Source organism: Neopelma chrysocephalum, unplaced genomic scaffold (genome assembly GCF_003984885.1).
Source record: "Neopelma chrysocephalum unplaced genomic scaffold, ASM398488v2 Primary Assembly neopelma1_44, whole genome shotgun sequence".
NCBI lineage: Eukaryota > Metazoa > Chordata > Aves > Passeriformes > Pipridae > Neopelma > Neopelma chrysocephalum.
Window position 1 is genome coordinate 21,379,473 of NW_020897703.1, and position 26,223 is coordinate 21,405,695.

The 26,223-nt window shown below is 38.5% G+C and overlaps 1 protein-coding gene across 1 annotated transcript in view; it reads right to left on the reverse strand.

Moving 5' to 3' along the window:
- CNTNAP5 (contactin associated protein like 5) overlaps window positions 1–26,223 on the reverse strand; it is a 292,078-nt gene that overhangs the window by 86,873 nt on the left and 178,982 nt on the right. The window contains exons 12-13 of the mRNA XM_027678926.1: window positions 12,978–13,097; window positions 532–732 (exon numbers count right to left, since the gene is read on the reverse strand). Of these exons, the coding sequence (XP_027534727.1) occupies window positions 532–732; window positions 12,978–13,097 (321 nt within the window). The remainder of the gene's footprint in view (window positions 1–531; window positions 733–12,977; window positions 13,098–26,223) is intronic.

Genomic DNA, 26,223 nt, shown 5'->3' on the forward strand with positions numbered 1-26,223 from the left:
CTGCATTAAGTCAGGGCAAAATATGTATTCCTTCAATCGCAAGGGCAAAGCTAGCTTTGGCCCAGAAACTGTACTACCAAACTGTACTTAAACATCATTTTCAGGGCTGTGGGACTCAGAAGAGGGTACACCCCTCCCCTTCATAACATTAATAGTCTGGAAGCATTTGGGTGCTTTTTATATTTAATATAGAGATAGAAACAGTAAATTAATAAGCACATCTATTTGCCAACAGCTAAATAAAATTTTTGTGGTTTCTAGGCAGCACTTTCCATTGTAGTTTTCAGGATCTGCACACACATGAATTTAGGGACTGGAAACTCCCCTGCAGAGTCCATACACTCTTGTACCAAAGGACAAGCACTGCACAGAAGTATCCAAGAAATAAAAAGGTTTTTCACTCCATTCTATATTGCTACTATTAATTTTGTGTTTATTTGGTTGGTTTTTTCTTCTCCTCGCAGTGTGGCCTGTACCTGCTGTATAATCAATAAGACTTAAGAAGGAAAGATTTGGGATCATGGCACTTACTCGGGGTATTCAGGAGACGTGACTTTTTGCAGTGGTAGGCTACCTCCTGCTCGCAGAACTCTGCACTGCTTATCACAGCTTCCAGCTGCTCTGTGCTGCTGTTGTAGTTGAAGGACATTGTGTACGGCTTCTCCCGGTCAGCTCCTTGGACTCTGGTTAGCCCTGTGCTGTTGTGCTGCACTGCAGTCCAGATCTTATCTTCTGTTAAATGAAAAAGGATTGAATGGGAAGTTAAAAGCCAAACCCTTTCAACAAGCTGGGAACAAAAACCCAATTGAAATCCAATGCTTTACTGCATCGGAGAGAGCATCAGCAGGACCCTGGGCTCCAAAATGGTTACTCTATGATGCAGACCAATAGGTCTTCATTAAAGGTCAATGTGACCCACAGAGATGTTTCTCCCTGAACCAACTCAAACAAACACTACAGTGTCTGCTGAGCAAGAGAGAAACTACAAGCTTCCCGGGAACCACGGGAGATCTTCAGCATCTTCTATTGCCAGGTATCTGAATAAAATTAGATACCTTTCAGCTGCCTTTATCCCTGAGAGAAAAGACATAATAGTATGGCTCATGGGGGCAACAGTCATCTTTTGCAAACATATCTGTACCTGAGAGAACAGCCCACGCTGTTGTAACAACAAATGGAAGCAGAGAACTGCAGTTGATGATCTTGCACAAACTCACCACAAGCAGAAAGCAGTTTCTTGCCAGAAAGCTAAAACTGAGAGTATGTTCTTACCGCCTAGTTGGAAGTCAGATCACTCATTTTACTCAGTTCTGATTTTTCTACATATAAGTTGAGTGATGTCCTATTTGGATGATGGTACAGAACACCATATGACATGGCATCTGTAGTTAACTGTAAATATTGACGCTTTTCCATGCTGGTGAGCCCATTCTCATTTCCTTCATTGCATTTACTGGCAGAGCAAGGGATTTTGTAAGTGAGAGAAAGTAGAGTGTAGGCTTAAGCACAACCTGCACCCTTACAACCTAGCTCACAACCAGCATTGGGGTTGGCATGATAATAAGAACATCACACTTAGCAATCAGCTTAGTAGGCAGGTTTTTCCCCAGCTGGTTCTGGGACAGCAATAGGCAAGGTAGCAAGGACAATTTGAAAGCCCAGTTTTTGAGCTGGCCTGGAGTTATAGGCAAACTCTTCAACGAGGATTCACAGGACTGAGCCCTGCACGTGCCCCACACTAACAGTCACATCCAGTAAATTCCCTCTTTATCAAGACCCTGCTTGCCTAAGGAGGATACAAGATATTGAGAGAGCAAAAATTTAAGGCAGTAATTTCTAATCACCTGATGAGAGGGAGATTTCAATCTCACTTGCAGAAACATACAGACAGTTACAGAGGAAGAGGCAAGATTGAGGCAATAAATTTCTATTTTGTTATTTAAGCTGCATCTTTGAAACCCTAGATAACACAGAATAGGATCTTTTCTAAGCTGATCTTAAAAACTGTGTATTTAAGGATTCAGATGGTTTTAGCAGATTAGCTGGCCTGAGTTCTTGCAGAGCTTGAGCTTTCCAGTTACTCCCCAATACACTGGCATGATGAGCCCAGTAGCTCTGTGGCCACTGCAAGGCATTGCAGTCGAAGTATTTTTCGTTGAGCTACAAATATCGGACAGATTAGTTCAACAGAATGCTAATAGGTGTATAAAAATCCTAAATGGACTATCTGCGCAAAGACACTGAGATGATTTAATGAATTGTCATTATGGAGGCATTCAGATGACAGGCAAGTAACAACAACCATCTGGAGACTATTTAAAGAGGTTTGTTCCAAGACATGGCTGCAAGTTAGAGAGAAATTAACTGCCATTAACTGTAAGAACAGTTTACACAGAGTAAACCACACATTCACTCACAACCTTTTCATAATTTCTGTGATGGTAGACAGAAAGTTTGCTCATAGATGTGTAATTCTGTGGTTCTTATTGACTTCAGGATGCTGCTTGTGGATCCTTGGAGTTTGAGCTCAAAGAAACATTGTTGCAATGTGTGATACACAAAAGTTAGATTAAAGTTGTATGAAATACTACAAATTTATTGCTTGTTATATCTTGTCCCAGCGGTTGTAATCACAGCCAACACTTTACCTTCTACAGTCCTGCACATATATTGCTTCCAACACAATATAATTCAATGACTTCGTAACAGACATCTTGTACATCTTAAAGTAGTGATTCTTATCAGCCAGTCTCTCTGTATTCTTTTGCTCTCTCGAGGCAATATTGACAAGAACAGAGTAGATTTTTCAGAAGCAGTTGAGGATGAGTTAACTTTCCTCTCACTGAAGCTGGTAGAAGTTTAACCTCCGCCTTAACTGAAATATCTACTAAAAAGACAAGTTGTTCATAATGTGAGATGTAAACCCAGGAGATGATGGAATAAACTGGCTGCTGAAATTCCAGGTGGACAGTTAGAAGCACTTCCCTGTTGAGAGTTCCTAACATAATTTTAAGAAAATGCAATAAAAATCAGTGCTTACAATAGTGGCTACAATGCTGCTCAGGAAGAACAGCAGTCTAAGGCTAGAGTTTCAGGGGTTAACACTACAGTACTTTCCAGGTTGTGCACCGATAAGGTGCTGTGTGGGTACGTGAAAAGTCAAAAGCATCAACATCTAGTAATTTAGAAGCAAAAAAGGGTTACTTGGAAAAACTTACTAAAAATAGCATGGCATAAAACTGTCTTCGCAAAAAGTGTTGGAAATTTAATTAATTGACATGTTTGAAATGAGGTTGGACAAGACATCAGCAGATATATTGTTAGCAGCAAGCACTCATTAACAAGTGTGTTGAACAGGCAATGCGACAGGACTTCCTCATATTTTCCTCTATGATTTTTCATTAATTTTCACAGTCTTGTTATCATTACAGCTGCTCTCAGTTGTCCCTCTGAGATCTAAACTTTGACATTCAAGAATTGCATTTAGATCTTTTAGAAATAAGCTAACCTGTTTTCCATCCTCCAGTTTACAAAGGAAAAGGAAAAAACAAATTAAGTTTCTTTCTGTGTTCAAAGTGATTGTGATTTAGCAAGTACTTCAGAATGGAGTTAAAAAAAGTTATAGCAGATGAAAAGAATCCTGGAGTTACATTTCAGAGATTTCCTAATCTACACATGCCTGATCTGTTATGCTTAAAACTTCCACAGATTAGATCTGTGCTTTGCTACTCAGTTCAAAGTTTCCCTCTTTGCTTCATCTTTGAAATAAAAGTAACTATCAGTTCAGCTTCTCAAAAAAGATCTATGTTTGTCTCACTGATCTAGTGAAAGAAAAGTAATAGCCACCAGCAAGCAAACCTCAGACCAAAGGGGTGGCTCAACACAACACAAATGCACGACAAAAGAGCTGGTGGCAAGAGGGTAAGAGGAGAAAGAGAGACGTGTTCAGCCATCTCAGTTATGTTTCTTCCCATTTCCTAGGGAAAGAATAAGTACTTCTCTTTTAGGAAGAGGAACATGAGGTGTAGAGGGGTTAGGTAAAGCACACAAAGTCACACACAACCTGCTGGAAGAATAAATGATTACATTCACATCACAGTAAAAAAAGTTAGAGAAAGTTCCTTCTTTCTAAAGGACACTCTTCTGTTTACATGCAGCAAATGAGCCTGAAAATTACTTTAAATTTAGTTTGCTTTGGATAGAGTGGGAGAGCCAACATTGCTCCCTCCTGTACCTTCACTGACTGAGGGAGAAATAACTAAGAGCTAGAGGGCAGGAAACCCTTGAACCATTCCAAGACAGCAGCGAGACCATCAGACCTGCTTCCATAGATCAGAAAAACACTCAAAAATAATCCCAGAATTTCTTCTGAAGACCATCACCTTTCAGGTCAAGTCTTAGGGTTTATTCAAATATCATTTTCTCCACCTCAAACTTGGCATACTTTAGAAAAATGATCATTCCGTTTTCTCAAATTCACTTGCACAAGTTCTGCTAGGGTTGCTTTCAGAATAAATTCAAGGAATTAGATGCTTACTGCTCAATCCCTGTGTACTCTGAAGCCTACTGAGAACAGTTTGTGAGCTTGCACTTCAGGCGTGGTTCAGGACCTATGTAAGACATGGAGCTGCAATCTGGACAGGCACAGAGATTACTATAACTAGAAAGCAGTGCAACAGCTGTCTGCAAGTTTGCTTCATGTTTCGCATGCCTTTACAGAGGCACACCTTTGCACCAATAACACTTACAGCTTTTGAAAGTGAGGTTTCAAATACTGTTCCTATTTCATAATGCAGGGATTTTTTTTGTTTGTTTTGTTTTTAATCTCTGCTCTGTTTTGTTTACACTGTATTTTAGGCAGTGACACTGTAATCACAGATGCAAACCAAGCTGAAAACTGTTAAACTAGACAGATAAGGTTCTCATTTCATTTATGTCAGTGCAGAAGTTATCATTGTATTTTTACATCTGTCCACACTACATGTTTTTTTCCTGTTTACTCAACTTAACAAGCTCTTCTTGCACTTATGAATATGCATTGAGAATTAAAAAGCTGCTCTCCAGGCATAGATTACTGTTTATTTTTATCTTCCATTATTCCACTTTATTATTTTGTTGCTTTCTCAGCTTGGTAAAATTTCAAACTACACACAAGCTGAAAGTCATTCAAAACCAAATGGGAGAGTGCAGCCACATCCTCTACTGCATAACCTGAAAGAGTTTATTGTAGCCTTAAAAAGCAGATTTCCTAAATGCTTGTTAAATTGTTTCCATAATTTAAAGGTGACAATGCTTTAATTTCAGGGCAATGCTACAGCTTTGCACCTTCACAGTTTTCTTTAATGGTCCAATTCACTAGGATATTATGCTGTCTGTATTTGGCCCTAGGAGATGCTTTTACAGCATGGGACTGCAATGCATTAAGCACATTTTAGACTCTCTGTCTAGCCTTGCCCATAGTTGTATTATCTTGCTGGAAACCTCCAAGTTGCTTTTGACTGCACACAAATTAAATTATGGGAAATTAGAGCAGCTGGAAAACTGGCTTTCAATGAATTCTGTATTGCCTAATTCTCATTTTTATTCTTCAACTTGAAATATCCCTGTAGAGCACATTCCACCCATACAAACTGCATCATTCCTTTGTGATTTAGGAGGTTTGTCACAAAACAAGATTATTCAGACTGATTAAATTGCCAACAAGCCAAACATATGGTAAATGCTACATGAGAGAGAGAAAAATAACTCTCAGAGCTCATACAATGTATTTGTTTCTTGGTGCTCTACATTGAATGCCAAATTTTATCCTGAACGCTGTACCTATAACTACAAGAATTACCACAAAAAAGGCAGATTCTCCTCCTTAAACACTGTACTGTTCTAAGCTGCAGTAGCAGTTTAAACCCTGCTGTAATGCACACCCTCCTCAAAGAATATAAAATGACCCGTTTCTTGTCACAAGCAGCTTTAATTCACTGACTCCAAGGAAATGTTTTCCAAGTCTTCTATGAAAGCCATCCATTACTATTTTTTACCTATTTTTTTTTCTGCTGGTTGACCCAGTAATACATGCTTCTGCTGCTTGTTTTGTGCTCATCAGCCTCCTCCTAAATTCTGATTTAGCCACTTCCATCCAGTGCAGAAGCAGTGCAATGCATTTCCACTGAAAAAATTCAGGACAGGGTGTGTGCGGGGATGGTTCCAATCACCCCAGTCTTGCATGTAGCCCACTCTCTGACAGTACTAGCAGACTGCACCTGCCAGTGTACTTTCCTCAGGGTTGCCTATGCCTGGAATCCTTCACTGCCTGTAAATCCTTCCTGGCAGCCAGCAACTGGCTCCAGGAAGGCACCAGACCCTCAGGTCCACAGACCTGCTGTCCCATCCCTGGGTTTTCAACTCTCCTACACCCCAGACATGAAGTTTGCTCACTCTGAGCCCATGTTCAAGCCAGCTCTGTCAGCAGAATGGCCATGCCAGGCAGCTCTGATGGATGAGAATGAGACATCTCTTCCACAGCACTTTGCACCATGTTGTGCTGAAGCCCAGAGACAGCAAACTGTTATCCTGACAGCCCACTTCTTCCATATTTCCTCTAATACAGGATATCTACAACAAGCAGTGAGAAATATTCCTCTCCAAAAACTGAAGCAGCAGTCACTGATCTACTTCCTAGCACAAAATGGACACTTCTCCACTTGCTGCACTTCTGAGAAGAGTGCAGTCCTCTCTGCCTCAGTCTCCTTCACCTAAGTGAGTGCTGAGAGACTCAAATCACTCTTCTGCTGTTTCACATGCCTTGTGATGGCTCAGACATCTGCATGAGCCTGGCAGACAAGAAGGAGAGCCCATAGGAAACTTGCTGTTCTTCAGATGCCATACCAGGAGGGTGGGCATGATATATCTGCAGATGTCCAACATGGCACTTGACACCTGTGTTTGGGGCAAATGGATTCACCCCTTGCAACCGAGACAGTCAGAGCAACTTTGAGAGAGCCACAGGTTACTTCTAACTTCTGAGCACTGCAAACGCAGCAGGAGACTGATTAAGCTGCAGTGACCTTTTGTTAAAAGGTAGAGGCTAAAGGAAAATATCTACTGTTACATTTTTTCAATACTAAAACTTCCTTGGGGGCCTCCTGCAAATGCAACAGTGAAGGCAGCCTTCGGGACTTCTGCTGAGATGCTCATCAGAAATACAACAAATTCACTGTAAACAGCAAGGAAGCTGTTGACAGCACAATGCCTTTGATGTAATATGCCCACTAAAGATTCTCCATTTTGTAAAGTACTGGAATATTTAATGAAAATTCAAAATAGAAACATATTAATTGTCAAAACTGCAGGGTGATAGAAGACCTGTAGTGTTTGAGTGGGTAAATTGTAAATCATTAAGGGCTGCCTTTAATCTAAAGAGTAGTAAATCATTTGTAAGGAATTTCCATTCGTTTTTTTCTCTAGTGATGAAGTCAATCACAATTATAAACAGTAAGCTGAAAAGTAGAGTCCTTAAAAAAAAAGAAAAAAGACAAACAACAAACAGTCAATTTAAATATTTCCTTAAGAAATTCAAAGCTATAAGTCTTATCTAACTCATTCTGAGAATCTCAGGGAGTTTAAGTTCTTGTCCCAAAATTTTGTAGCTGCAGGTATTAAAACTAGAATTAAGGGTATGACCAACTCCCCCTCTCTGTTCTTGCCTCAGCCTGACTGATAACAGCACTTCTTTCCATGTGAGAGTCTGACAAGTCCATGGGAAACATAAAAAGGGGTGAGTCACTCAGTGTAACTGCAATACAAAGTAAAAGGATATGGCTTCTTATGGAAAATAGAATAAGAAATTATATAAGCACATGAACTGAGATCCTTGTGTAGAAACAAAGGGAAAGATGGATGCCATGGACAGTAATACCACTAATGCCATTATTGTTTTGAGAATATCAATGGGCATTTCTAGTAAAAAGACTGAGGTCCAGTTAGCTCTGCTTTGTAGCAATCCATCTGTGTTATTCCAGTCTGCTCCTTGTTCACAGTGAAGTGAGCAAACTGCTACAGAAATTTCCTCAAATAGTTGACCAGATATCATACTCTAAGTGGGACTATTCAGACACTTAAAATATTTAGGCACTTCAACTACAAACACAACTTGCATTCTCCTAAATTCAGCCTTCTTTGCATGCCGTGGAATACATATGGAAGAACAAAAATATTAATCATTGTTAGCTGAATGAGAAAAAAATAAAAAAAAGGAGGCAATTTATAAAAAATTGCAAGTATAACATTCGCCATCTCTTTCACATCTTCTTAGAATCCCTTACTTTGATATTTAAACACAGTTTCTATACAGTTTTTTGAGATAAAGAAAATACAACTTTATTTTTCCTGCATCAGAGAAATAGGCAATATCTGCATTTTGAGAGGCGACTGCAAACCAGAGATGATTTGCCACAAGAATAGATATATTTCTGTTAATTAATGATTCCTTCATTATGGCAGTTTCAAAAACAGGTCTTGGACTAGCAGCAAGACCTGGGATCAGGTTTCGCCTTTTCCTAAACTGCAGCCCTGGAGTAAAAAAAGGGAAGAAAAAAAATGCAAGCTATTTGAAGACTGGAAAAATATCTTGCTAAGATAAAATTAACCATTGATTTAGTCATGGCAATTTCTAAGTGTTATTGATTTGATAGCCCAGGGTCTGCATACAGCAGAACAGCATCAGTAGAGAAGTACGGTCACAGGATGACTCAAGTGTACTTTTCTTTCAGATATCAAGGGTAAAATTTACTCTGGAGGAGAGGAGAAAAGGTCATTACAAACACTTTTCACACAGTACAGCAAAACAAGTACATGGATGTAGATTGCATGTCTGTAGGCTTTGCAATGGAAAATATGGTTATTAGAAGTTAAGTAGTACTCCAGACAGATCAATACATTTCTAAGCAACAAGAGAAAAAGAACAAGCCTCACAATGATATAAAGACTGCCAGATCAGATGTACATAGGGACTGTTAGTCATCTTCTCTATTGATTGTTATCAATCTTCAATTAAGTGGAGATTAATTCAACTGGGCTAATTATCAAACAACCAGCCTACAGGGAAAATTTCTTTCTCAGCCCTAGTGACTGTTCATTACATCAAAGTATGACATGATGCATTTCCTCTGTACTTAATTCCGAAAGAGTGTGGGCACAGAGCACCATGGATGATGGGAAAATCCAGGTAAAGAAAACATAGCTAGTTTATATTCCCATGCAGATGGCCTGGAAACATGTTAGATATGTTCCCACAGCACTCAACACAATCATCCAAAATTAATAATCCCTGCACAGACCCATTTACATCCTCATGATGTCTCTCATAGCATCCAACTACACATGATCATGATTCAGGCACGTATATCTGGGTTACTTCCTGCACACACCTACATCCTACATTTGGTGTGGATTCCTCAGTATTTCTTACAATTGATGAATTTCACTGTGAAAGTGACTTTGCCTTGCGTTCAATGGGTATTTAAGGTGAAGAAAACATTATGTTAATAAGGTGCTGTCTTTTTTTTTTAGATTTAGTTTTGAGTTTGTTGTCTTTCACTGTCATTGAACTGTCTCTTTACTCTTATTGTAAGAAAATGCAAATTAGAGTGGCTTCTGTCAAAGAGGCCCATTCACTTTGAGTCTTTCCAATCCAAATAGCCTTGGTTTATTTACTTTTGAGCTCTCTTTATACAGATATCTTTCCATGCCTTTAATTAGGCACTTTACTGTTCCTGACAAGCTCCTATTTCAACAACATATTTTATTTTAGTAGAAATAAACAGCCTTCAAGATAAGATCCTTTTAAAGTGCTTCGTGCACTCTTTACTCTTCTTGACCAACTTAAATAATAGCATGTCATCTACAATTTTTGTCACCTTGCTTTTTCAGCCACTTCTTCAGACAATGGATAAGTACATTTACCCACTCTGGTATCAGCAGATATTCTGTGACACTACTGTTAAATTTCTTACCATGCTGAAAATTGGCTTTATATTTTTTAATACTTTTTTCCGCTTTTTTTCTCCCTGCAAAATTTCCTTTCCCTTATATCTCTCTTTCTCTTTGTATGACTGTCCAATTCTCTCTCAACACACACAATTGCAATTTTCTGCTTTCTTCAGAATTTTTATTCAGCAGTGGGCTGCTAAAGTTGACAGGCTGCAAAGAAACCACTGGAAACACAATAAATTAACTTGTATTCTTGATACTTTCCATATCTACATCAGACATTGGATATCTATGACCAGACACCAATATGCAAGAAAGCTGGTGTTTATGCTCCCTTGTTAATAACTGCCTACAAAAAAGTTCCCTATCTGTTCAATTAAACAGAAAAAAATTAAAAAGAACTTTAAACAGATGTAAGTGAACATTAAAGAAAACACTTTTCTCTAAATGCAATGATGCTGCTCATTTCTGATGATCTGATTTCTTCTTTGAATTTATCCCTCACGGATTCAAGGCACTGTAATTCCCAGAAGTCATTAGCTCTCTGCACCTCTGCTTTAAAAATGCTAAATGAGTCATTGCCCTGAATTTTCCATTACAGCTCCAAATTCTTCAGCCTGAATACGTTTTGGGCATAAAGAGGTTACTGCTTCTTGAACTGTGTACAAAAAGAACTGTCAGTCCAAGTAAAATAGAAGCATCATTTAGCCCAGGAGCCCAACTCTGCCTTTGAGGATGAATGGATATCCAGGGTAGCAGGGGAAGTCAAAAGGTTTTCCTGAAACTCATTCCCATTTCCCAGTGGTCTTTGCCTCACAGCTGCCTGAGCAAGGAGCTCAACTAAACCTCCATATTTAATTGCACCTTCTGAATCTATCAGACAAGACTGAGGCTTTCCCAGACTGTTTTTACTCCCTTTATTGATTACATCAGCCTCCTTACTGTCCTGTGGTACTGTTTCAGGTTGAATTCATTGCATCAGAAAAGAGCAAGCAAAAATAACCTCCCAAATCCTGCTGTCTAATCATTTGAGTATCCCTTAGCTCCTATATGATGAAAAATAATCAATTTCTATGTGCTTTCTGTATACTACACGTGATCTCCACGCTTTCCTGTGACAGTTCCTCCAACCATCTTTTTAATTTATTTAGTCTCCCCATACATGGAAGCATTGATGTTCCCAACCATCTATGTTTTTCCATTCACAGAAGGATTTGTAGAGATTTATATCACTGGACAATAATATTTTCTCTGTTCCTTGTACATACGTAATATAAAACCACAACTTCATATTTTGCTTTTCACTGAATACAGGTTAATTTCAGAAAACTATGCAGAAGCATCACCTGAAAAGGGTAACTAATTGAGAATCCATTCCTGTGTACACAAAGTTATTCTTTGCATACTTTGCATTTAATTGATTATTGTAAACAATTTTTATGAGCATAAAAATGAGGTAAGTTCCCAGAGAGAAAAGAAGCTCTCGTGATTAAGGCACCCAAACCATATTTAGGCAACACAGAAGCGTATTTTCTGGGCTAGGAGGTTTTGCCAGTTTTCTCCATCTCCACTTTCTCATAACCAAAATAAGAGTGTCAGCAAGTTCATTACAGATAGAGAGAAAATCAGGTATATGCCTTCTAGATTTCTGTCAGATAAAATTTATTTGAGGAAAGCAAATGTAAGGTGTTTGTCAAAAATCCTACTTCTTCAGCAGAGATAAAAAGCACTGACAATGTTTTGATCACACATATTTATATGATAAATAATAAAAATGAGCACATTTCCTATATTGGAGATCAAGGAAGGATATTCAGACAGAAGGGTGAAACATTGTTTCAATTCTTACAAGATTCAACAGTGAAGGAGACACATCTTATTAAATATTTATTACACTTGAATAAAAAACATACTTAATAATTAACTGTTGTGCATTTAATTAACATAATGATTGCCCAATTAAATAAAAATGAAAATTTAATTTCAGACACTTTAAGCACAAGGAGATTAAGGATAAAATATGAATATCCTGAGTCCTCAGTTTTCAGCACTGAGTGTGGAGGTAAAATGTGGTGAAGCAGCTCAGCCAGAATTAGCAATTTAGAAAGGGTAATAAAACATTCTTTCATCTGCATCTGGCCACAGGAAGCAAAAAACGCCAAGCAGGAGACAGTCTGGGAAATTTCATCTCCATTTCAAAAATAAAAAGCACAAAAGGAGCCCTACCATCTATCCCCATCCAGAACAAGGGCTGTGTAATCTTTTCTCATACCTTTGTCATGACAGTCCCATATACAAAATAGAACCCACTTAGGGGGAGAATTTTCCAGATAGGTATATTCATTGACATGACTTTTATTTAAAGCTATAGAACTGTAAGGTTAAAAAGACTCAACAACCTTGCCAGGCTCTTGCTCCACTACCTGTCTCTTTGGTGTCCCTCCTTCTAAGATCATCATGCATTCTCCTCCACACAGATACCAGGGACAATCAAAGTTTCCACACTTCAGAACGTCAAAGGCAGCACACCTGTATGAGGGGAGGTATTGCTGCTTAAGTCAGACTAGAAGGTTTTACAGCTAGCTCAGTGTGAGGAGTTCAACAATAATTCCCAGATCTAGTGTTCTACTAAAGCAGAGAAGCTATTCAGTTACAAAAGAATGGTTTGGTTTCTAAGTTTCTACTTCTTTAGTAAAAACCATAACCTTCTCATCAAAAGTTATGATATTGTGAAGTGCTCTTTGTACAGTGCAGATGCCGTTGTAACTTAACAACAGTACAAGGAGAGTTCTTCAAACTTAGTTTAAAAATCACTTTCACATGGATCCTATTTAAGGAAACATCTCAGAGTCAAACCTCAGTTCCTACAAGCTCTCTGCGTCATCCCCACTAGTGAGTTGTATTGTTGACATGTCTATCATTGTACTATTAAGACCACCTCACAATCACATTAGAGCCAACATAAAGCAGCCAAGACAAGGTTAGGTCATTACCTGTGATATTGCAAAAAACACGGAGTGGTCCAAGTGGTCCACTTCCATCAGAATCGATGTAGAAGAAACCTGATGTCTTCCCTTGGTGTCGGTAAGCCTCGCAAGAATGTTCATAGATAGCTTTAAATGAAAGAGAGAGTCATTGCATCACAAACAAGGAGAAAGAACATCACAAACAAGGAGAAGACAGACGTGTTTTATGCATAAGTACTGCTTTAATTATTGTCATAACATATACTGGTTATATGCAGCTGATTAGCATGTGAAAGCTTACCGCATTTGGACCTGAATCCATGCTCAAAATCACTCATGTATTTAAGTAATTCCTTGAAATAAATATATGCTGGCTTTAAAAATACAGGTATTTGCTTTGTTCTGGATTAAAGTATGTAAATACTTAAGTAAATGAATATGAACTTAGAAATGTGCCACATCTAGTTATGGAGTGGTACATATGTGCATCAATATAATGGTGTTTCAAAGACATAGGTACATACATGTAGACATGATTTATCACCTAGGCATGCATTTAAGTCTTGTCAGCACAAATGACAGATTTTTTTGGCAGTCTTCACCTTCCCTACATGATGTTAACAGGAAGCATTAAAGCCCATTTGCCAGCCAAATGAAATCAAGCCCTTGTCCCCCAGCAGAAAAGCTCAAGCTCAGATACGGTCTCCATCACAGGTGGTGTTTTTATGCTTTAGAACTAATTTTATACAACCAACTTTTTCTCTCTGCTTATCAACATTCTTTTCTTGGAGTATTAGTGCCCAAGAAAATCCAAGTGATTAATAAAACAAGCAGCAGGTCACCAAGAGCAAGAACAGAATGAGAAAAAAAATCTCATGGGTCAGTACAATTCTTATATTTGAGGCATGTTTTTGGGCAAGAGGTAACTGTCACTTCATACAGGGCAAAGAGAAAACTCCTACAGAAAGGCAGTCCAGTATCAGAAAGCCACATGCACAATCCTGGACCTTTAACAACAAAAGCCTTAAATTTCATTTCAGAAGACCTGATTTTTTTTTCCCCACTAGCTTAAACACTTACCTGATTATACTGACAAAATTATTCTCCCTAACAGCTTAGGATTGCTGTGTTGAGGTTGTAAATGCAACTGCAAAGTTCCTGTTTTGGAACTCAGGGAGCTTTGCAGACTGAGTGAAGGGCCAGCACTTCCTCTCTGCTTCTGAAAAACACAGTCCCAGCCTCTCCTGTAGAAGGCAGGAATTACTCTGCAGCAGCCAGAATAGTTCCTCGCTCCCATTCCTGTGCACATATGGACTCACATCCCTCCTTTCCCCTCACTTCCTAAAAATAGTTTCTCTAATGAAACAAATTTCAGAAAGACTTAAATGCTGAGCCCTGAAATAGCATTTTCTGACTATTACTCTGAAGAATGCTACAAGATATTTCATCATTCAGATTTTAGACATTTCTTCACTTCTACCAGCAAAATAGAACCACTGTTCTAGGGGCTCCAGTCCAGACTGGCTATGAATTAAGTCTCACCGCTTGATCACTTGTACCACACACAGAAATATGCTTTTTCATTGTAAATTTCTCTCCTCACTGGACATCTTTAGCAGACAGAATACCACTGGGTTAAGATGCTGCTTAAGGTACTCAGCATCTGGTGAGGTAGTGCTTTAATTAGCATCCATCCTATAATAGATAGAATTAAGAAAGCTTCATCCTTAGCCTGATGTAGAAAGCACTGTAGGAGTCTAGAATATCTCTAAATTCCCACTCTGATAGCTGGCCAAGAGTATATATTAAATGCAAATTAAGTAAAATCCCCAAACCAGAACCTATTCTTCCACTATTCACAACCTGAGGGGCTAACAGAGAGTCCCTCAGTTGCCGAAGTGCTGACAAAAGCAGTAGGGATATGGAGGTCAGGAGAGAAACTGTAACAGGCAATTAAGTAAGCAACCAAGGAATCATGGTTTGATCAATTTGCAAAGTTCTTAAACTGCAGTTCACTTAGTAAATTTGCTGTCATCATCATTATAGGACACTTTATCCTGTCTCATTAGGGAATATGCCAATTGCTTCCTCTAAATTGTTTGCTGAGTATTTTTGAAGACAAAGGATGGTGTGAGGGGTAGAGATATAAAACAAATATATTGTCAGTGAACTGACAGCATAACTTTTTTTTTTTTTTCTATCTAAGTGTTCTTCTTCTTGACTGTCATTTTTTCTGGAACCCATATCTACTTTTTACAAATTTGTAAGGAAAGATGTGAAGATTCAGCCATTAATAATGTAGGCATATTCAAAGAGAGATGATCTATCTAACTTTAGATGGCCCCTTTGTCATTGCAAGTTTGGAAAAAAAAGGCTATATGGAGCTGGAAGTCAGGCTGGGAGTGCTGAATGGGTATAAATCTGAAAGGACGCACAAGCTTCCATGAAACTACAGTTATGTCTGCCAGAAGGAAATCCATCCTGGTATGTTTTCCTTTCAGTTATATGAGAAATCCAGCACTACGTACTGTGAAGCAGCAGAAGTGGGAAAAGGCTATAAACGTCGAGTTCAAGAACATAAAACATATTCTATCATGACTTAGAGAAAAGTAGTTTTGGTGGACAGTTTATTTCATAACTATACACTGAAAGCTTCACATACCTGTAGCTTAAGCATTTGGTACTGTGTACTTCTAGACTGGAAATGTATGAGCCATTGATTTTAGTTATCTTTTTTGCTATTTTTTGCTGTATGATGCATCAAGGAGAAAATTACATTTGTTTTCCAGTCACTGGCAGATGCCCCCAGAGACATTTCGAGTGCACCATCCATTCCAAGCTCTGCTGAACTATTTTGTGGGCTAGGACAACTGCCTGCTTCAGAATAAAGTTATGCAATTCCATTTGCTGAAAAAAGCCCTATTATGCCAGTGAAAACAACCTGAAGCTGTTTTTATGGGTCCACGAAAGACAAGATCTCTTTGCAGTCATTCTTCGCTTTATGCAATCAGAAATATCATATGAAAATAAAAACCAGACAAAGAATCAGCTGTTAAGACCCCAGAATCTTAGCTTTGAAAACTGCCCTCATATTTATGTTCCATTTTGTGTCAGACTTCTCTGATATAGATGGAGTTCTGGGAATAGTAGGGAAACCATTATTGTAATTGTCATTAAAGAGTCACCAACAATTATGCATATAATAAGCAAAAAACAAGCACCAAGTGCAATGATGGAACTGTTGACAAGTGCATACATTTTAATGGAAAACAACATTTGCAGTAATTACATCTTTTGAATAAAGGAGAGGTATTAATCAGCTCATTCAGACTAGAACCCATCATCAATTTTCAAGCATTATTTTTAAATTAAAAACCTCCAAATAAATACAAAGAATAGTGATTTTATTCCTTTCTGGAAAGTCTTTTAATAGCATTTATACTTTGTTTTCAAATTTTAAAATATTTACCAAAATGGGACCAAAACAACAGAAAACCCATTCTTGATAGGATGCTCATGCAAAGCTTGTTTTCTCATTTAAATATTTTTTAAAACATAATTTAAAAAATAAAACCTCTCAGTTGTATTTTGCCTCATAGAAGCAAGATCTGTTTCCTTCTCTAACCCTTCCACACATTTTTTTGGCTAATTTTGAATAGCACCAGGCATTGAAGATAAAATAATAGTTTCCAGCAACGTTTGTTTCACTGAGCCAGAAACACCGCAAATCACAGTTTATGACTTTCAGCCCCTGCTGTGTTTCCTCAGGCCCTTCTGAGAATGAGCTGCGCTGCCACACAGCAATAGCCCTGCCGTTCCCACAGGCAGGCAGGGTGAAGCTCTTTGCTTCACAGAGCTGCATTATGCCAGTGCTCAAAGGAAAGCGATGTCAGCAGCGTACACGAACCCAAACTACCCCCCTGCAAGTATGGCTTGGACCTCACAGGCAGGTATGGGTGGTAAAAGCATTAGGGTAAAGTACAGCACAAGGCAAAACCTTGTGTAAAAGGTTTCACAGGGTTATTGCTGGTAACTGGTTACTCCAGGAAGACAAAACAAGAAACAGCTTGACTTCAAGGTCCCAGATTTAGTAAGGAAAACTGGACATCGGAAGTGTCTCTTTTACTTGGTCACAAAGGATGTCTTTTATTGCATTTTCTTCCCAGAATCACTTACAAGTTATAACATTGAACCTATGCTGACATTTTTGCTCTGTAAGGAATCTTTTTTAAAGGTTACTGCTGTGTTTCACAAAGAAATTTAAAATTTTCCCAGAACTACCTGCTGAAACTGGTGCAGCCTGAGAGCCCCACTCTTCACAGCGAGTGATGCTTCTCTAACTGAGTACTGTCTGTGCTCTTGCCTACCTGCTAGGATGAGCTGTGCTGATGGTGTTCAGGCATGCACAATGCTGACAGAGTTCAAGATATCTATTTCCCACCCCTTTATAATTTTCTGTGAAACACATATACCCAATTTCTCCTTCAGGTATCTCTTTCAGTCTTAAGCATCTCAAATTGAACTAGCTTTTCAGATCAACAACTCATCACATCAGAGCATTTGTTCTGAACACTGCTTTACTCACTGATCATAATGGGCATCTTTTCCTTTAGTTCTCACTTTTCCACTTCCCAGGTGCTTAGGAAATCATTTGTCAAACTTTGAAGAGCATTTATAAAATAAACACTTTATCCCCAGGCAGATCAACATCACCAAATTCTACACATTCTCTTATATCATCTGGGATAGAAACATTCATAAGCTCAAAACTCAAAACTATGGATCTGAAACATATACATTCCATGTTTTTTTCAAGCCACACACTACATCCCTACAGAAGTATCCAAGCAAAACTATAAGCATTCATTTTGATTGGTCAAGGTTCAAGCTACAGATCGATGATTCAGATTTCAGTGCCAGAAAGGCATTATCAGATTTTAATAATAATAACCTATGTTGACCTTTTGGGTAAAACAACCCTGTAGAATTTAATTTTCTAATTCCTGCATCAAGATCCTCATGACTGGTCAGCCAGAGCACACGCAGGAACTCTGCACCTCGCAGTCTGGTCTGACAGGCATGGGGTTGCTCTCAGCTTGGCTCTGCAATTGAAACTTCAGCCTTGATTCAATATGCTTCAAGAGCCTGAAAAATTGTAAATATGACAAATTTCATCACTGCTCAGCTCTCTGAAGTATCTGTTAAGTAAAGTAATCTGTTAATCCAACTGTTTTAATTACAGTCCTTAAACCAGAGATTTTATCTCTGTCATAGCTGAAATCTTTAACAGTATATGACTGAGCACAAACATTTGCAAGGTCAAACTTCAGTTGTTTCCAATAAAACATCTTTTCGCCCAGTTTTTCATGAAGTGCCTGTTACTACATTGCCATTTGGCTTCCAATCCTACTTTTGCCCTATGCAGTTCAGCTGCGGTCTCCATGGCAGCCTTCACTAAGCACAGGCTTCCCATTCCATTGTGGAGCTGCCCAGCAGCCCCCATGTTCCTAACTTATAAAACCTTTCCTCTCCCTCAGGCCACTTTAATTTTGATTTTCACCTCCAGTTGTACTTTGACTAAAAAAAAGACAGTTCTTTGTACAAAGACTTGCAGTTTTGCAAATACTTCAATGAGTAGCATATTTAAAGACCCCTGTCTTCAGTGCAGGAACAAACTTGTTATTCATCCAGTAAGACGCACCTCTTACCAGTGTTTAAAATACTTCTTGCTGTTTGACTCGATGTAAAGGTAACAGTGACACCCAGGCTTGAGTTTTGCTACTGGGAAGACAAAGTAAAGCTCTCTCTGCTGTGCAGAGCAGTACATTACTAGTATAGATACCACCAAGAGGTAAGTTCCAAATGAAAAGCAATTTGTTTGTTTTTTCTTTTTTTTTCCCCCTCAGAGGATTCTGTCCTTTTCAAATTTAATGGACACCAAGATAACATTCCTCAAAAAAATAAAAGTAAACCTTAAAATTCCTAATATTTCTTTCCTACTGTACTCTCAATTACTTTGGAAACTGATTTCATTGCATGAAACATGAGCTAGAGATTCAGAATTTGGCCTGTACTATTTATGATTACCAAAATGAATCCTGTAGTGTTACTGTTTCAAGATTGGATTCAAATAATCTAATAAAAGTAGCTGATAATTTTCAATTTCTCAGAAGGAGAGAACATTTTATGGTAATGTAATAAATAAAATACATTAAAGAGACCTAAAGAACTTTAATTCTTGATTTCATTGGAAGGTGCTGACACTGTCCACTTCCCAGCTAAAACTAGCAGTGAGATCTATGTCACTTTTACCACCTCTAACAGTTGTATAGTTTTGAAAAAAGGCAGACAGAATACTTGCTGCCAGATCATTTGGGATTCATTTAACTGTTTTGTAATTCTCTGCATCTTAGACAGAAAGAGCAATAATAACACTCATAATAATAATTATTATTGTATTCAGAAGTGAAAACTTACGCTTTATTTAGGCTGCAAAGGCCAGTGAGAGCTGGAGTTTCTGATGGGATCTTCAACAAGCCCTAGACTGACCTTGGACAAATAGATATGCACAAATGCTGACCAGACAAAATTAAGCATTCTCAACAAAATGCTCAGAGCTCCCGGAGGCAGACTGGAGATGACTATTTCACCCTCTGCTTGTGTACCTCAGGCCTGACAGATTTGCTCTTACGGACTCAGACTAATGAGCATTCAACCAAGGATTTTTCTAAGCAGCAAATAAAGCAATATGCAATGTGAGATTTCTTCTCATTTCAACAGCAGAGGGATTAGTACAGGCAATGAACTCTGGGAATGATCATCATTCTCACCCTTATAATACAATTGTCTTGTTAAATGCCAGAAAATGAAATCTGTACTCTTGAAAACTGCATTTTGACAGCTCTGCTCTTGACAGTCTAATGCAGTCTCTGCTGTGGTGTGCCTGGATGACAGATAGATTATTTTTTCTTTTTAAAATGTATATTTACTCATCTGATGGAGAATATGTTATTTCCATAGATAGATTAAAAATTACTTTTACCACAGTGTCACCTAAATGGATGTTCAGGAGAGATACACCCTTTGCACCTGGGGATTAGAGAATTTCCTACCATCCAAACTAAGGCTTCCCCTGACCAAGCTGGGAAAGGTCATGTCAAGCCGTCCTCCCATGTCACTCCCCTGCTGAGGTTTGGAGGCGGCTGTGTCAGTCACGTACCCCAGCAACCCCTTCCTGGCCCTAGTGCAGAATGACCTGCAAGTCCTGCTGCTGCAAGAAAGCAGTCAGGGACACCTACTCCATTTTAAGAGCAGTGTTGGAGGGAAATGAGCAATCAAAGACTTGAAGGATGCTGTGCAAACCGCGGTATTTTAGTCTTGCTCCCCAAAGTACTGGCATCCCTGTGGTCATGGTCACACCTGAAGAAGGAAGGCTTCAAAAAGTTAGTCCCTCGCATACGCTGTTCTGCAGTAAAGCCCCAAAGCAAAATATTCTCTGTGTTATTTATAAGGAAATGTCAGGCAAAGGGAAAAACTTTTTTTAAATGAACACCACTGAGAAATGCAGATGTACAATTTACAGATACACATACTGAAAGGAAAGCATTAATAACACAGTAACTTATTACAAAATAAACAATGAAAATTCATATTCCAAAAGCATGGTGCGAACAAAAATATGCAGGAACAGCAAGTACAGTACTGAAGGTTTGATATGAATATTACATGTGTTTTCTTTAGTCAAAGAACACCAATTGTTTAAACACACATGGAAAAAAGCTGTTCCAAGAATCTCAGACAGGAAAACTGGCTACTCAGGACATTCAAATTACATGACCAAACTCACTGTTAGATATCTGTCAAACCAAAACTCTCTGAACCTGATTTGCCCAGCCACCAAACTGCGTACATACCTCCCTACCTTGGAACACAAGAGAATTACTATTGCCACGGCTGGCATTTTAAGATGCAGCTCCAGTACTGCTAACAATCTGGCTGAAGCTATATTAAGCTTTTCAGATCAAAAATGATATATGCAGTAAGCATATTAATATTAAAAAATACATTTTCAAAGCCTGAAGTTATGTTAAGTTTATGCCATATCAACGACTATGTGACATTCCCATTATTGGATGAATCTTTCCTCCAGCAATTACCTAGGCCAATAAGACACATGCCTGTATGTGCAAGATAGATCACACACCAAAGCAAATATCCAGAATTAAATTACATTCTGTTAATTATCACCTTGCAAAGCTTTGGGACATGTTGACATCCCCAGAACATGAAGAATAAAACCATTATTTTATATTTCCCATAATTTTTATATCAATGTTCAGCAGTCTTTGGAATTCAAAAATCCACCCAAGACTAAAAACCACCTGAAACAAAAATAATAGAAATACAGAAGGCGAAGATGAGGCTTTCTACGGGACTAACATAACTCACAGAAAAAGGAAATTACTAATCATTATCATGCAATAAAATTATTGCAATATTCTGTATCTCAGGGCCATTTTATACCAGTCTACTGCTCTCACTATCACATGATAATTACAAGAATTAGTAGCATGAGAGAGATGACTACGCAGCTTTTCAACTATTCCCTTTCAATTAATACATATATTAATTTATATATATATATATATATAAAAATCAATTAAGACCTGTAATTCAACCCTCAGTTTCTCTATATACACCTATAATTCTGACCTACCTTCGGTTGCCTACTGTCTGTCTAAGCTAAGACAGTCTCCCTCTATAGATGGCAGACACTGAAACATTTCAGGGGTGGTCCATAAATTTACCATGGCCACCCTATCTCACAGTGAGGCTAGTTAAGTTCTGGAAATAGTTCACACTTTTTACATATAAAGAGAGAGCAGACCACTATCTTAGATTGGATGTCACAGTATCAGACAGCAAAAGATAGATGAGCTGAATCCCACTCAGGCTTTTATTCTCAAGCTGTGTACTAACATCAGTGTTTCTATCTAAAGGAGGAAAACAGAAAACAATTATCTATTTTGCTATGGTTCACACATGTGATTACATAAGGGATCCTCTCCTATCTATCTGGATTATATCAGACTGCTCCAATACCTGACAGATCAGCAGGCTACCCACACACTGTAGAAATGGGGAAATCATCTATCGCTAAAAAGGCTTCAGCTGAGCTAATCTTCCAACCTATTTAAATGCAAGCTGTGTGAAACACATTTAAAAGATAAAGCAAAAAGCAAACCCTGCATTTTACAGATTGAAATGTGATTGTATCCTCAAAGCACTGTCTCAGCTCCAGATAAGCTCAAGTAGCAATAAGCAAAGAGTATTTTCTAAGGAAAGAACTCGTACCATTTCAGTAGATGATATACATCACACACCTTTTAATATACCCACAAATTGGATCTTATTCCCATCAGAGGTGGAGAAACTAAGGCATAACAAAACTCATACACAATCAAATGTAAATCACCTACAGTTGGCTTTATATCTTATAAAGTTATTCCATGACTCCAGTTTCCCCAAGCTGTGGGCAGTGAAATGGATATCTGGAGGCAGTCAGCACAAGGACATCAAATTGCATGTCCACATGCATTTGTGACATGGTACCGGCACGAGCTTTGGGGTTTCACAGCTACAGAGAGTACAGAGACGGAAACACAAGTGCCCAACAGTGCACTTCCTAGCCAGGAAGAAGATGTTTGCACTGGAAGATGTAAGGATGAGAAGTAAATCCACAATGGAAAAAACCCCAATCAAAAAGTATAAAACAAAAACCAAACCAAACAACAGCAACAAAAGAGATTTGGAAAGTACTGATAATATTCCACGTGACAGTTAGTGAAGAATGATTAACCATTACTAAGCAAAGAAATGTGCTTATGCATCAGGCAATAGGCTTTGCAGGAAAGAAACTACCTGTTTAGAAAATATTAAACTCTTATATGCTAGTGAAACCCAGAAAACATGGGTTTTAGCACTATTTTACTTCTATTTACAGGAAAGTTCAGAGAAGAGGAGAAAAACAGAAGCAGGACCAGATGAGATTTCAGGGTAAAATTTGTCTGCCACACAATAGCTATTTAATGGGACAGGACCACACCCATTTAAGTGGCAGACTCGCATCTGAATCGGGCAGATTGCCAAACGCTCTGTGACAGTTTAGGAGCTTCCAGTATCATAAGAGATTTTGAGAGAAGAGGATATTTGAGGTTTCCAGAAAACTAGCTGCCTCTGGTAAGATTATATTAAGGCCACACCTAGAGCCAGCTATTTCTTTACATGTATCTTCAGATGCACACTTTTGCTTCATCAACGCATCTTGAATTTCAACTACCCATTTTCAGTCATGACAGACACAATCTTGTCCCACATATCTGACATGGTCTTGCAAACATTGTCCCAGCTGTGTCTTCTATCAACTTACTGTTCTGTTCTGACACTGTCTAATTCCCCTCTGTTGCATCAAATGCAAACGATTCATCTTTGCTTTTCATGGCACATTTCCAACTTATCTACCTGTCATGACTCTGACATTTGCCTTCTCAAAAATGTCAAACTCTTCTGGTCATAGCCTTACATTTTTCAAACATGCACAATTTTTTATTGCTTTCTCCCATGTCACTCCATGTCTGCAAGCATTCAATTTCTTCCTCTTTTTAATCTCTGCCTTATGACTATTTGGCTACAAGAAAGCCTAGAAATAATTATGTACCTAGTAGACTGAAACTGCCACCTATGATGCTGATGAAGCCTTTCTGGCACTCTGTCACCTGTGCCAGCATGTTTTTTCCCCTCAGAAACTTAACTGTAAACTCTTTAGAAAAGGGATAGTATGTATTGTTAGCTGTTCCCCACAGCAGGATCCAGTGTCGTTCAGGAATATTTGGAAGAAAAAAGTAAGATTGCTTATGTATCAACCATAAAATGCATTTCAACACTTCACATATGATGACAGTAAGTTAGGGACACTGTCTCTTCAGATCTCAGTTCTTAAAATGGAAAGGTCTCCCAGTCTGAGGTAGTAAAACATATACCAATTAATTCTAGGTTGAAGATGAATGTCATGCAGTTCTTCCTGGAAGCATGGCAAAGAATGGGTCTTTTTACAGTTTTCAGCCACCTCTTACCACACCAAAAAGAGGCAAAACTCATGGTGATGAAACTCACACAAAAAAAAGGAATTCAGACAACAATGAAACAATTCACCCTGTTTCACTTGCAGCAGATTGCCAGGTAAAGCTTTCCCTTGTTCCTGCATGGACTTGGATCTGAAGGGCAGTTTAATGAAAGAAATAGCCTCTCAGAAGTGGTATAAGTTCAATTTCAGGCACATCAGCCTCAGTGTTCAAGTAAAAATGAAAATCTCTTGAGATTATATTTCAAACCTTACAAAATTAGATCTTTTACTTTGATAGAACTACACTGAATTACAAGATTGGAGACTGCTATAAGTTGAGGATATGAGTTATGCTGTGATCAAATCCATGGCTTTAATTCACCTACCAAAAGGTACTCCTGTATGTCAACCACTATCACCTGAAAGAGATAATATCTCTTGTTCTGCAAATTTCTTATCAACAGTCTGCATTTGCCCACCGGCTTTGAATTTGTTTCATTGCATTTCAAGCACATGAATGCATTTCTCCAGACTAATGTTGCTGTTTATCAGCGTTGCTTGGCTTACAGGGCAGCTGGCTCCACAATCTATCTGGAATCAAATTAGCTGTTGATAAGATGGTTGTAAATAAGCTGAGCAGGTGAATAGCTGTACATCACATCTGTGCATATCTTGATCCACTGAAAAGTCTGAACACAAGACCTTCCTGAGAAACTTTTCAGAGTAGTTTCTACAGCAGTGCACCTTAAATAACTGCAGCTACGTATGTGCCTGTGAGAGTGCAAACATGAGCTGATAGCAGCAGGAGACTTCACTAGCTCCACAGAAATATCTATGCAGAAAACTGGTCATGAACCAGTTCTATGAGGTAACGAGATGGTCTCCTTCAAACAGAAGCCACACTGAGGTGGCACAGACATAGTGAGCCTCAGGACCCGAGCTCATGTGACAGCACAGATGTAGCCTAGAGTTAAGTGTCCCTAAACACCCGTGATGGTCAATAGTGACAGTTCTCTTCCTTCCCCAAGGAGCCTTTCCCTTCTCACCAACTGACTTAGCCGTCTAGTTTTGGCCATCTAGTATTTACACCAGTCATCAACTGGTGTAAGTACTCTGCCATGGCCTCAATCACAGCATGTACTCTGAGGATTGGGTTCAAAGGTTTGAAGAAGGGTGCTGCCTTTTGGAACAAAAAAGCAATAGACAAGAAGTCCTCTTTTTAAAGCTATTAACTCAGTGTTTTTCTTCCCATCCTTCATCTGGCTTGGCATGATTTCCACACCAAGCCCCTGGCTTCCTTTGTGTTTACAATGTAGAGTTCAGGTTGACAGATCCATGAACAGACCTCTCTTGTCAGCTGCAGATCCCACAAATTATTTCGCCATTAACTAGCAAACCATTTACAGTCTCCAAAATTACAATACAGTTGCCAATATTCTCAGCTTTAAACCACTAAGTACCTCTCCTTCTCTTCTGCCTTTTAGCTTAACAGGGGGAAAAAAAAATGCATATAACCAATCTCATCCTATCTGTGGTCCAAGTGCTCATCAAACACCCGGAGTGGTTACAGTTATATTCCCGGAATTGTTATTCTTACTCACTGTATTTTTCTCTTTATTTCCCATGTTAGAACTGGAAGTTTGCCCTCATTTTCTGTTTTACCTTTCAGTCAGCTATATAAAGAGGCTTTATTTTGGCTTTTCTTTTCTCTCCTCTCTATTTTTATTAGAATTCACAGCATGTTGTGCCTCTACTGTTTGATAGGGGTTATTTAACCTTTAAAACACCTTAATATTCATTTTACTGTGGATTTCAGTAGCTGAATGTTTCATATACTGTCAGTTTCAGATACTATTAATAGCAGTAGCCAAAAAAAAAAATCATTAACAGTTGAAAATTGAGTTCTTGCAACACGAACTTTCATATAATCTAAAAACAAAGAAGACCAGGGAGGCAAAATTGACATAAAGCCCTAAACACGGACTAAAATCAGCCAGCTCAGCCCAGCTAAATTCAAGTAAATGTTGAATGACCAATGTGTCTCTGATGTGGATGTAATATGCATGACTTTATGATTCTCCAAATCAATGTACAGTGTGAGGAAAAAAGCCACAGAAAATTAGTTAACATAATCTGGTTTTGTTTTGTCCA